Below are 13,678 nucleotides of genomic sequence, written 5' to 3'. Positions count from 1 at the left end.
CCCACACCTTTCCCCTGCTTTTGCACTGGTCTGTATAGAGATCTGCTCCCCCCCCCCACTTGTATTGGAATCGAGGAAGATCTGGTGAGGAGGTAGATGTGGTGTCAGCAGTGGCCCCTTTAAGGGTAAGGCCTGGGCATCCAGCAGAGTGTGCTGCACAGCTGCAGCCACATGAAGGCAATAAGGGCACTCAGGGATATAAGAGCACCTGAGGCAGGAAGGGCTCCACTTATTTATGTGAGTCAGCCTTTTCCTACATGAAGATCATTAAGTCCAAGTACTGTTCCACCATGACTGATGAACATTTGGAAGTGTGCTTGAGGCTGGCTGTCAGCAGCTACTGTCCAACTATGCATCCTTGGCTGATTCACTTCAGTGCAAGTCATCAAAGTAAACTCAAGTAATTACAAAAAATGTTTATAGTTAATTATGTTGTGTTGTGCAATATTGGCTCAATCGGTTATGCAAGGTACACCAACATACATTGTACACATAAATGTTATATGTTATGATGGCGCGAACATTGTAAAAAAACTCTGGTAGATCTCCGGGCCTTGCTGGGTTTCAAAGTAGCTCTCGAGCCAAAAAAGTGTGAGCACCCCTGTTCTATTGCCTTATGGAAAGAGAAAGAGTCGTCAAGAGAGGATGTGGGGCAAGGGGGTGAAATAAGAGAGGAGCGAGGGTGGGGTGCAGTGTAGTGGATGGGACAGAATGTCGTTTCAAACTGGAGAGGACTGAGTTCAAGTCACCCCTCTCCCAAGATGCACTCATAAGGTGATCCTAGGCCAAATTTTCTCTCTCTCACTCTCAGCCCAGGTCAGAAACCCCACAGCAGTGTATCAGAGCATTCTCACCTGCTGTCAGATATCTACTAGTGCACTTGTGAGACATTGTATGAATAATGTCTCCTATGAGGCAAACATCCCTCTCCAGGGTGGGTTACCTATTCAGTGAGTGAGTAATTCTGATGCAAATGACCTGCCCTTCAAGAAAGCAGGCTGTGAAACCCTTTCCTGGAAGGGTTGTTGCTCTGAGCTCACTCTCTTCACCTCAGCATGTTGAACATGAGAACAGGGGCCTTGATTTTGGTCCCTAAATGGCACTAACATTTTAGAATAAGAGAGCACAAGAAGAGGTCTACTGAATCCAACCCAAAGGTCCATCTAGTCAGCATCCAGAGTTCCACACTAGTGGCATTTGCCAGTGTGAGTGCGCCCGGGACGGGAATCACCCCCTGCATCACGTGACACCCCCCTTACTCACCCTAAAGGATGTGTAGCACCTGGAAGTGGTTCAGCAGTGACAAGATGAAATTGTCGCATCATCGGCCACCGCTGAAGTGCTACCAGGGGGCGCCATTTTGAAGATCTTTGAAGCCTAGGGGGCAGGAGGGCCTGTCACCCCCTCAGGGAATGTCACCCAGGGCAGACTGCCCCCACCCCACTTGCTACTGTCTCACACTGGCCTAACCACCCCAGCCCGGCCCTGGCCCGAAGCAAGAACTTGCTGTTCTGTCCTAGCAGCTAGTATGGAGTAAAAAGACAGCAGGCAGGTCGTTCTTCTTCCTTTGCATTCAAAGTTATATTTCTGTGGGTGTAAAGGGTGCCTTCCGTTTTGAGTCAGAAAAGAAGTATGCTCAGTTACGGAAACTTTGGGAAACTGTTGCCTATCCTACCTCACAGGGTTGTAGTGAAGCACAACTCAATATATTGTTAGTTACACTTCTGTCTCCTTATACTCCCACAACAACCTCTGAGGCACATTAGGTTGAGAAACAGGAACTGACTAAAAGTCACCTAGAAAAATTCTTGAAGTTCTTGAAGGAGTGGGGATTTGAACTCAGGACCCCCTACTCCTAGCCCAGCATTCAAATCACTATATCACACTGGCTGTCACACCTCCTCAGTTTGGCTAAGACTCCTCACAGTAGGTCTCTGCACAGAAGGGTTTGGCTAACTGCAGGAGAGAAGGGAGATCGAGGGTTGGCAATGAACTGAAGGGATGGGAGAGAAAGGGCTGGCAAGAAGGCAGGCTAGTTCATCGAAGATTTGGTCAGGGAAGCGAATGTTGTGATCTGGTGGGAATGAAGCAGAGCTGTAATTAATCACTGGACACCGTGACACAGTTAAATTATTACAGCTAATGTATTCAGAGAGGCAGAAACTAATTTAAAATAGAAGAAGCGAAGTCACGGAGAGAGCTTACAAAGATTCAAGTCGAGGGAATTGGACAGTTGTCCAGAAATCTTCCTGGACAGCTAGGCATAGAGACCCTCTGGACATGGTAATGGGCTCTCATGATGCCTTCAAAAGCCAATATGAAATATAAAGTTCTATTTATGCCACTCCATTAGGGAGGAGAGGGCACTACCCTCTTTCAATAACAATAATTTGCCAGCAATCATATCAGGAAGAGAACGTTCATAATTGTTCTCTTAAAATGAGTAGGTTCTGGTTAGGATGATCTAAGTACACAGTGGGCATATTATGATGGCCAGTTCCTATGAAGTTATGAAGACCTTGGTCCTTCTCTCATGCCACAGAGCTCTTGTCCATTACTGTTGGTGCCAGATAAGGAGGTGGGACTTCAGGTGTGTTCTAATATCTCTCCAAGGCTTGGTCTACAGAGGCAGCAGAATGAAGTGACTGAATTCTGAGGAAGGAGAATGGATTCTAAGTCCCGGTCAACCCATGTGGTGGAATCAGCTGACTGAATGGAACTATGCTAATTCAGATGGCAGTATTCTCTGAAGCAAAAGCCTCATTGCAAGTAAACAGCATACTAGAGAGAATGGTTCCAGCACAGTCCATTCCCTGCTGGGCTACTTTTCTACTTGCAAGTTTTCTTTTTGTTAATGGGGAGTATTCCTAAGTGTGATTCCATGCTTGCAGTCTGAAATGAAACAGCCCATTCTACCACCTGAGGTCTCGTCCCTCTTCATGCCTGCATAGATCAAACCTAACTCTTAGATTGCAAGTGAGGGATCATATATTTTGAACATTCTTCTACCTGGAAAAACTCCCTACACATAGAAAACTAGCTTCGCTGGGTTTGAGCAGGGCAAGAACCTCTCTACAATTTTTAATTAAATGGAGCTGTTTTTAAAGCAGGGTAGAATTCAAAGTGGAGTTCCTGCCCATAGTCTGAAATGGCACAGTCCTGTCTACCACCTCATTCTGTTGGACGCTGGGACCAAACTAGATGCTCGTGCCTATTGTGAGACTGGGGCTCAAGTGTTTGATTGGTCAGCAGCCATGCGGGGCCCTGATATTGATCAGGACTGTGGTGCTGGGAAAGGCGGATTCAGGAAAGGGGTCTCCCTATGCACCTGATCCCAATCCCCTCCCATGTTTTCCTATTTGGAGAAGAGTTTGCATTGGTGTCAAAGGGGGCTCCGCCTCCTGCCATAGATCAAGCCTAAGACAGAAAGGGCAAGAAAGAGAAATGGATGAAGCTCTTTTCAGAAAATGGCCTCAGCTCAGTTGAGGTCTTTGTCAGCCAGTCTGTGATGGGCAATAGTTGTGGGAAATAATTTGCAAGAGGTGGATTAATAAACAGAATAAACAGTGGCATAGCTAAGGCGGGACCAGGGGGTACAAAGTACCAGGTACCACACCTTGAAGGGGTGTCAAAAGGCCTGCTGGAGTCCTTATGAGGGCCAAAGGGTTGTATGGGAGATATGGGGGTGTTAAGAAATTGTAGCCCCTGGTTGCCAGATGCTCTGGCTACACCACTGAACATGATAAAGAATGTTCCTGGCAAAAGAGGCAGCAGAACAGAGTGGATGGAGGAAAGAGTGGGTGTTGGAAGTGTGTAGAACTGAACGATGAGAGGTAACTTTCTGGATGAAAGCCCTGTGTCAAACTGTTTCTTTTCCTTGACAATCAGGAAACTGACCGCTGCCAAGGCCTGCTATTGGCCTAGTACCATAGGGGGGACTGTTGCTATGGAAGGTACAAATTCTTTCCCCAACCCTAATTTTCATGTCTGCTTTGAGTGAGCCAAGCCAACCCTTAGCAGAGGGTAAACAGGTGTATTTGATCATCATGCAGCACAAGGAAACCTGAACCACACACGCAAATCAAGCCATGATTGCCGCTCTGTAATTGAGAAAACATCCATTGAGGACTGATTCTTTCACAGACATATGATATGAGCTACAAGGAATGATTTTGGGAGAACAATGAGCTGCTGATTACCTTCAACACCGCCCAGGCAGTTTTATTCTTATGCTCATAATGAGGCTGGTTTTATGTAGGGAGGTTTTCTTAATAAGACTGCTGACTTTTCAACCAAATATGGTTGCTGTGGATGGAACAGCAGCTCCCGTGATGTGCTGACTCAGAGGAAGGTGCCTCTACACTGTAATGTCCAGGAGCTCTTCCGGGTGGGACGCCCCAGTGGGCAGGCAAAAGACGGAGATGCAGTTGATAGCATTTCTGGGTAGCCACTTGTGAGCTACTCAGGATGCAAGCTCCAGAGCTTGCGTCCTGAGTACACTTCTGTACTGCAGCGAGTCATGGACTCTTCGCTCACAACAGGAGAGGAAACTGAACGCTTTCCACATGCGCTGCCTCCGACGCATCCTCGGCACCACCTGGCAGGACAAAGTTCCAAACAACACAGTCCTGGAACGAGCTGGAATCCCTAGCATGTATGCACTGCTGAAACAGAGATGCCTGCGTTGGCTCGGTCATGTGGTGAGAATGGATGATGGCCGGATCCCAAAGGATCTCCTCTATGGAGAACTCGTGCAAGGAAAGCGCCCTACAGGTAGACCACAGCTGCGATACAAGGACATCTGCAAGAGGGATCTGAAGGCCTTAGGAGTGGACCTCAACAGGTGGGAAACCCTGGCCTCTGAGCGGCCTGTTTGGAGGCAGGCTGTGCAGCATGGCCTTTCCCAGTTTGAAGAGACACTTGGCCAACAGTCTGAGGTAAAGAGGCAAAGAAGGAAGGCCCATTGCCAGGGAGACAGACCAGGGACAGACTGCACTTGCTCCCGGTGTGGAAAGGATTGTCACTCCCGAATCGGCCTTTTCAGCCACACTAGACGCTGTGCCAGAACCACCATTCAGAGCGCGATACCAGAGTCTTTCGCGACTGAAGGTTGCCAACAAGGACTTACGAGCTATCACCAGAGGTTGGCAGGCCCCGTGACACCTTGGGAGGAAATACTAATGATCATGAGGGGTGCCAGGGTTGCTCTAGGCCAGCAAGTTTCAACCAGGGTTTGAGCACTCCTGGTCTAGGCTATGTGTATGTAGCCCCAACTGGTGAACTGGGATACAGACTCAAGAACAGAACATCTATTTGCATGTGTCGTTTCTCATCCAGCATAGGATACGCGTACAGAAATTGGTTGGTTTGTACAGCCACTAGTTGGATCAGGTTGATTAGTGTTTTTATTCCCCCATTTGGAGAGCTTTGATCTTATGAAAAGCCTTAGGGTTGGGATGACCTAGAAATTTAGCAAATTGAAAATCCACGAACTCATGTGAAATTACTCCGTAAACCATAACGCCAAGAACAGAAGAGCCGTCATGCTAGATCGGATTCCACAGGCCCATCTACTCCAGTGCTGGGTCTCCCAACAGTAACCAAACAAATGCCCCAAGAAAGCGCATAAAGGTGCCATGGTGGAGTTGGCCACCCCCTGTTTATCCCCAGCGTCAGATGATAGCCATAATGAAGGCAAACCGCACAGCATAACAAATTCGCTGTGTAATTAACAAGCATTCAAGTGGGTTTCATTTCTAGACAAAGCAGCAGCAAACCACCAACCACATTTTGGTATTCATTTAAAGACATTTATCCACAAACCGGGTAGGAGAGGAAGCACAGATTTCTCCTATTGTTGCCTGCCTCATTGAGTTCTGAAAAGCTTTTGACTCCCATCTGGCCTCCTGGACCAAACCTGAAATTGCGACCATGTGGAATCCGAGGCGAACATATGACCGAATCAAATCCAATCTCGCAGTATGATTAAAGAACAAACAAACTGGTGCTTTGGATTGAGAGAAAAGAATAAATTAGGGCTGTAACGGCAGCTTAGTTGCAGTCTGCTTTTGACCTGCACATCAACAAACTGCAAGCTTTTTAATTTGGCTGGAGTTTTTTTTTTTGCCCCCAGCTGGGCTGAATCAACAGATAAAGGAACTAGATCTAGAAATCTGTTTAACAACTATAAGGGGAGGGGTCAATTTGTAGAGAAAGGAATGTGGCAGGTAAGGAGCTTAACCATCCATGCGACTAGGAAAGCCACTCTTTTTTTCTGGCATAGCTCCTTTGCCTTTAGCAGCTACAAAGGGTTGCCAACTTTTGAATGAGCTCCTGCATTTTTCCCTTTAACACCTGTCTGTCCTGCAACACTAAGGAGGTGACCATGTTTAGTTCCATGCCCCAAAGTTGTCCCCTCTGTCGCTAATAGAGGGGGGGGGGCAGGACACATTTTGGATCAGGACCATAGCATATAGTGGGAAAGACTAAGACATTGTTCACCTGCACTGTGACTGATTCAAATGCCCCCACCCAACAGGTCCTTTTTTAAAAAGATATCAAGATGCATTCCATCCATGTCACACTTATTTTGGCCTGCAACAGTCTCTCCCCCTCTCCTGTGCATCCCACTATCCTGCCTTTGCCTCTTCGGTTGGCAACTTCTCAGACCATATTCCAGTTCTTACGTGGGTCAACACTGCTATCAGTGGTCTTCCTTTTCCTCAGATTGGGACTTCAGATGAGAGAGACAGAGCAGCCATTGAAATCTGAGCTGAATTGGAAAGGCGCACGGTGGCTGACCCTTTTGGTCCCAGATATACATGCCACAGCAAGGATCTCAAAGAAGGCAGAAGCATTTGTTCTGACTGAAGTCAGTAGGACTAATTCAGATGCTTATTAATCATATTATTAGTGAAATGCCTGTCATTATGTCATTATCCTTCTCCCTTGTCGGTAAAGCTGGGCCACCACTGTCCTGAGTAACTGCAATTTTGTCCCCACTTCCAGTGTCCTGTTTTGTCCTTGATGGGGAGGCCACAATGCCCTTACATATATCAGCAAAGCTATATGCTTCACAAGGCTAAGTTCATCATTAATATTCATTCCCTCCATTTATGACCATTTTACTTCCATGGAACTTACGGACAGTTACGGACACGGAACCACGGACAGTTTCCCATCCAGGCAATGATCAGACCCAGACCTATGTGCTTCCAGTAAGGTTGTTCTATCATGCACTTTCAGATTTCCTTTAGCATAATCTACAGAAAAACAACTTTATTCCACAGAACACAAGGAAGACTGAGCCAGCCCCAATCTGCATAACTCCACCTCTTCATCTACATATCGCTGCTCTGGGTTTGATTTCTCAAGGTGACACTAGAAGATACAGAACCCCTAGGTTTTTGCAGGAAACAGTTTTTGCAGATGATCAATCATTTATAGCAAAACAATGTCCTAGGGCAGTGTTTCTCAAACTGTGGGTCAGGACCCACTAGGTGGGTCGCAAGTCAATTTCAGGTGGGTCCCCATTCATTTCAATATTTTATTTTTAATATATTATACTTGATGCTACTATGGTATGTGACTGCGTTTGCGGAAATGTTACAGACCTATACTTTGAACAAGTTACTATGTATATTCTTTTAACAATGGTAGTAAATGGGACTTATTCCTGTGTAAGTATGGGTAGGATTGCAGCCGAGGATTGTTAAAAATTTTCCTGCTTGATGATGTGACTTCTGGTCATGACATCACTTCTGGTGGGTCCTGACAGATCCTCATTCTAAAAAGTGGGTCTCAGTGCTAAATGTGTGAGAACCATTGTCCTAGGGCAGGGGTGCTCACACTTTTTTGGCTCGAGAGCTACTTTGAAACCCAGCAAGGTCCGGAGATCTACCAGAGTTTTTTTTACAATGTTCGCGCCATCATAACATATAACATTTATGTGTACAATGTATGTTGGTGTACCTTGAGCCCCACTGAGTATAACAGGACTTACTCCTGAGTAGACATGCCTAGGATTAGGCTGTGAGGCTGCAATCCTAGCCACACTTACCTGGGAGTAAGCCCCATTGAGTACAATGGGCCTTACTCCCGGCGTTTCCTCCCAGAGGCACCTGAAGGGGGGGGTCGGCACTCCGCGATCTACTCATTTTGCCTCGCGATCTACAGGTAGATCGTGATCCACCTATTGAGCACCCCTGTCCTAGGGGCTTAATGCCAAGTACTTCCTGTTCGACTGGTTTGTGGATCATGAGGCTGTGTTTTTCTGAGGGTCAGGAATTTAAAAATGATTTTTTGATGATTAAAACTGAAAATAAGCTCTAAATCTAATACATTTTCAAGCCTGGAAATGCAAAGATGAAAAGAACTTTTTTTTCTTCCCCAGACTTGATTTTCTTTTGGGAGTACTGGCATATCTAGCAAAATTAAGAACATAAGAACATAAGAACAGCCCGACTGGATCAGGCCATAGGCCCATCTAGTCCAGCTTCCTGTATCTCACAGCGGCCCACCAAATGCCCCAGGGAGCACACCAGATAACAAGATACCTCATCCTGGTGCCCTCCCTTGCATCTGGCATTCTGACATAGCCCATTTCTAAAATCAGGAGGTTGCACATACACATCATGGCTTGTAACCCATAATGGATTTTTCCTCCAGAAACGTGTCCAATTCATTTTCTTCTTTTTTTCACATTTTTATACCACCCTTCCTCCAAGGAGCCCAGGGTGGTGTACATAGTTCCTTCCCTCCTCTTATCCTCACAACAACCCTGTAAGGTAGGCGAGGCTGAGAGATAGTGACTGGCCCAAGGAAACTCCAGAAGCTTCGTGGCTGAGCAGGGATTTGAAACTGAATCTCCTGGATCTAACTCCCAACTTCCCCATGCTGGCTCTTACTAAAAATTTGACTTTTTTTCTTTCCCCCACAGCAGTGGCATCGCTAGAGGGTTGCGGGGGGGTGTGGGCCGTACCGGGTGATGTGCCGGGGGGGTGATGCACCCTGGGGGGAGGACGTGCTAAAATTGTGGCTTTAGGAGCTACCCCATCATGCCATAGGCTGTTGGATGCAGAATTTCCAGTGGAGTGCAATGCAAAAAACCAGAGTGAAATTGCTCCTTTCCTTCAAAAGTTATGGCCAAAAAACTGGAAAGGAAAAATGCATGGAGCCTTATGGAAAGTGAAAGTGAGCCATAGCACGTGTTTACACACAAATAGGTGCACTTGCCATAGTCTGTCGGGAAGGGCAGGCTGAGAGGAATCCAATGACACCAGAATGGTTCTGATCCAATTAATGTAGCCCCCAAAATCACCCAAGAAGTAGGTCCCTCCCTCCCAGTCTATTGAGCCCTATGGAAAGCGAAGCAGCCTCATGCTTGCATTTACTCGCAAGTAGGCAGACGTGCCTTGGCTGGTAGTCAGGCCAGGCAAAGGGGAATGTGAGAATACCAGAATGGTCCCGATCCGATGGAACTGGAATGCAACAAATGCTCCAGAAAGCAGCCTCCCCCCCCCCTCCACAATAAAAAGGACAAAAAAGGAGGCTTCAACTGGTAAGGGTAAAGTTTTCTATTTTGCACTTGCAAAGTCAGGAGGTCTTTATCTTCATATGCTTGAAACAGAAGAACTGTAAACTGGGCACTGGGGAGGGCTGGAAATCTCACTGATTCTTTTTAGGGGGTTGTTATTGCAGGCAGACTATAGAGTAAGCTCCATTGACCATTATGGGACTTACTTCTGAGTAGACATGCATAGGCTTGCACTCACAGGCTGCAATTCTACCCACACTTTCCTGAAAGTAAGCCCCATTGACCACTATGGGACTTACTTCAGCATAGACATGCATAGGATTGGGCTCACAGGCTGTAATCCTATCCACACTATCCTGGGAGTAAGCCCCATTGACCACAATAGGACTTACTTCAGAGTAGATTCAATTTGTGGAACAGGACTGGCTCCCCCTTATTTAATTATTTATTTTATTTTAATTTAATTATTTGTAATTATTTAGGAACATAGGAACATAATTTGTTTGATGATGTCAATTCTGGCCATGACATCACTTCCAATGGGTCCTGGACAGATTGTCATTCTAAAAAGTGGGTCCTGGTGCTAGAAGATTGGGAACTGCTGCAATAAGGTGTTAGTAAGTTGTCATGGGTGTGTGTGTGACTCTACAAGTTTTCAAAATCACTAAAATCAGAATTTGGAGGAATAATCCCCTCATGTTATATATCAATCAATGTGTAATTTCATGCAGAATGCAATGAAACAAACCACATTGAAATATTTGCGTTCTAACAAAAGGTACAGCCAAAAAACCAGTGGGGGCGGGGCAATGGTACATCACCACGCCCACCACCTGGGGCGTTGCCCCGCCCACTACATGGGGTGACGCACAGGCCTCCCGCACCGGGTGACGCAAATCCTAGTGACACCACTGCCCCACAGCATTTGAAATTCAAGATTTTTTAAACATCCATCCCACCTCCCACCTCCTCCCAGCCCACCCCAGTTTTAAAATCCATTTATGTTAACTTGGGCATCATGCTGTCAGTTAGGTGGCCCGGAATGCAGAGGACAAATCTCTGGAAATGATCACAGTAACAGGATTCCAGAGCAGGTGAGAAAAAAAAGATCCTAATCTTTGGCAGCCAGCCTCAAACAGCTCAGCCAGAGACAGAAAGATCTGGCACATCCTGAAATATACACACAGTGACACCATTTCAGGCTAATTAGCAAATTTGTCCTAGGAGGCTTCCTAGCTTATAAAAGAAGCTACTCATCTGAAGGAGCTTACATGAAAAGAATTGTTAAAATTATTTAGCAGCTGAATCTATAGTGTTTTCACTAAGGGAATGAAAGATGGGACATAGCTGATCATGCCTGTTTGAATAAGCATTCCAGAAAATCCTTTTTGTAGTTTGGCAAACAGATTCTTCAGGGTATTAGGAGCTCCAGTCGCATTATAATCATTACATCTGTATCACACTCTTCCTCCAAGGTGGCCAGACATCCCATTTTATCCTTACAGCTACCCCAAGAGGAAGGATAGCTGACTGGCCTAAGAATGGGCTGGTGAAATTCATAGCTAGGGGCTATTGCCCTAGGACAGGAATGTCAAACAGAGGGCTGAAGTTAACATTCAGGAGTGGCATTCAGGAGTTAGCATTCAGGGCCAGGAGTGACATCATGAAGCAGAAAGTGATAGCATTGAGCTGATGATGGCCAGAAATAAGCACTTAGTTCTCACATAGAAACTCATTCAATACAAATGACAGAAGAGAAAAGGCAAGAAGTCTTTGGACAAGACACTCTGCAGGGCTGCGGAGAGACAGTTGCTCTCTCCCTGAGAAATATAAAAGAACCACCATTTGAAAAGATACCCAGTTAGCAACAGGGACGTCACTGCACAGCTTAGCCAATGGCTGCAAACTCAATCAACTGAAGCCAACTTCTCACAAGCAGTAGCGCCCTTCGGGGAAAAAGGCGGAATACAAATCTAACAAACAAATAAATAAATAAATAAATAGTGGTGGAGGTTTCAGAGACACAGGCTGTTGTAACCTCAATTTTGCTTTCAGCTGAATTTATCTAATGGAGTAATTGAGAAAGTTCTTATTTTTCTGTGACTGGATTTCAGTGCTATGATTTGATATTTCATTTGCATCTCTACAACCAGAGTAAGCATCCTGGGAAATAACTTTAATGGCTTCCTGGTTGGCAACCTTCAGTCTCAAAAGACTATGGTATGAGCCTACAGCACCCGGTATTCCCAGGCGGTCTCCCATCCAAGTACTAACCGGGCCTGACCCTGCTTAGCTTCCGAGATCAGACAAGATCAGGCGAGCTGACTTTAACTTTGCAGATAGATAAGACCTTTCCACTGCTTCTGGCCAGGCCAGCTCCCTGGCTGTTCTGAGGGCCACCCTCCTCTCCTCTCCTCTCCTTTCTTTAAAATAGAGGAGAGGAGGGTGGCCCTCAGACACAATCGAGAACTCCTGCAGTCACTCTAGGCATGGTTCCCCACTGATCTGATGGCCCCTTTCTTTAAAGGGGAGGAGAGGAGGGTGGCCCTCAGATCAGCGCGAAACTGCACTGACAATGGCTGTTCTCCTGCAGCCACTGTCTGCATGGTTCCCAACCACTAAAAAAACTGGCGGGGGGGAGTGGGTCACAGTGCCGCCCCCAAAGCACCCAACTGCCTGGAGCCCGGGACATTTTCACCCCTTGCCCCACTGCGTACGCCACTGGCCTCCAACACCGAGTGTTAGTTGGTGATGTAATGGCACAGGATGTTCTTAAACATTCCAACTGCTCAGGTAAGAAAACTGCCAGGATGTATTCTCCGCAGGAAGGGAAAGCTGTCAATTTGGCTGAGATAAAGCTTCACACAGATCCTAGAGAGACGGTTAGGCTGGAAAGAGGGGAAGGCTGACTAAGGACAGGGAAGAGATTCCAGAAGATAATAAAACTAGGGTGCAGGATATCCAGAGGCAAGCTAACAGATAGGCAATGGATTGAGAAACAGATACTGGAAGAAGGCTGGGCAACAGTGAAGAAGTTTTAAGGAAAACATGCAGAGGCAGAAAACAAAGAACTGAGGCAGTCTCACATATTGATTTAGCCTGCAATTCCTTGCCCACTTACCTGGAAGTAAGCTCTTGTGACTATAATGGGACTTCTAGAAGTGTCACAACTCAGCAGTGATAGGCACAGGCTTGGGAAGTTAGACTAGCCAACCATTCTTTAGCTCAGGGGTCTCCAAACTTTTTAGTCAGAGGGCCACATCAAATATCTGGTGTGGTGTGGAGGGCCGGAAAAAAAATTTAAATATAAAATTTAAATAAATAAATTAGAGATGGAACTTAGATGAGTGAATAAATGACTGAATGGGTTCATTCATTCCACCTCTCTGGCCCTCAGAACACCCTCCAGACACAATCAGAACACAGTTCTGGTCATGTTCAGTTGAGTAGGCCAGAGGCTTTCAGGGGACAAGAAGTTGGCTGCGGGCCGGAGAGAGGTTTGCTGCGGGCCGCATCTGGCCCCCGGGCCAGGGTTTGGAGACCCCTGCTTTAGCTGTAGGGTTCTAAATGGTAGAACTTTAAGTGCTTTATAAATAAGAACAAATGATTACAGAGACAGCAGACATACAATAAAATCGCTTGTTTGAGTCATTTAATGAGCGATGTGGGTGGAAAATGCCTTCAGCAAGGAAACACAATCTCTCAGCTTTTCATTCATATGCACAACATGATGTATTTTGTGCTCATGGTACAAGGGATTGAATGTACCCGAGTTGGAACTCGGAAGGCAGATGTATGGAGGCAGTGAAGGAAAAGGGGGATTCTTACCTTCGGTGATGTTCAGGTGAAACGCCCCATCCCCAAGTTGTGATATTGCCAGTAAGCTCAGTGTCAGTAGGAGCGCCATCTGAGGACAAGACAGAAAGAGGTTGCCTGTACACATATGTTTGGAAATTTATTTCAAAATTGTTATTTACCTTACTCAGAAGCAAGTGCATTGTGCTCAGTAAGACTGAAGCTGTACAGGTCGAGTCTACTTATCCGAGGATTTTGTATCCGCAGATGTGGCTCAACATGGTCTCCTGGACCTGTGATGAACCAGACTTGGCCCAACCTTAAACCTCTGGGTCCTGTGGGAGCTCT

At 46.2% G+C, this 13,678-nt stretch overlaps 1 protein-coding gene across 1 annotated transcript in view; it reads right to left on the bottom strand.

Annotated features, from left to right (window-relative positions):
• LOC136638987 (gamma-aminobutyric acid type B receptor subunit 1-like) overlaps nt 1-13,442 on the bottom strand; it is a 33,923-nt gene extending 20,481 nt beyond the window's left edge. The window contains exon 1 of the mRNA XM_066613012.1: nt 13,364-13,442. Coding sequence (XP_066469109.1) covers nt 13,364-13,442 — 79 coding nt within the window. The remainder of the gene's footprint in view (nt 1-13,363) is intronic.
• Nucleotides 13,443-13,678: the final 236 nt, after the last annotated feature.

Source organism: Tiliqua scincoides, chromosome 2 (genome assembly GCF_035046505.1).
Source record: "Tiliqua scincoides isolate rTilSci1 chromosome 2, rTilSci1.hap2, whole genome shotgun sequence".
Classification (NCBI taxonomy): Eukaryota; Metazoa; Chordata; class Lepidosauria; order Squamata; family Scincidae; genus Tiliqua; species Tiliqua scincoides.
Note: the sequence above shows the minus strand (reverse complement) of the source record. Positions and strands in the feature narration are given on the sequence as shown.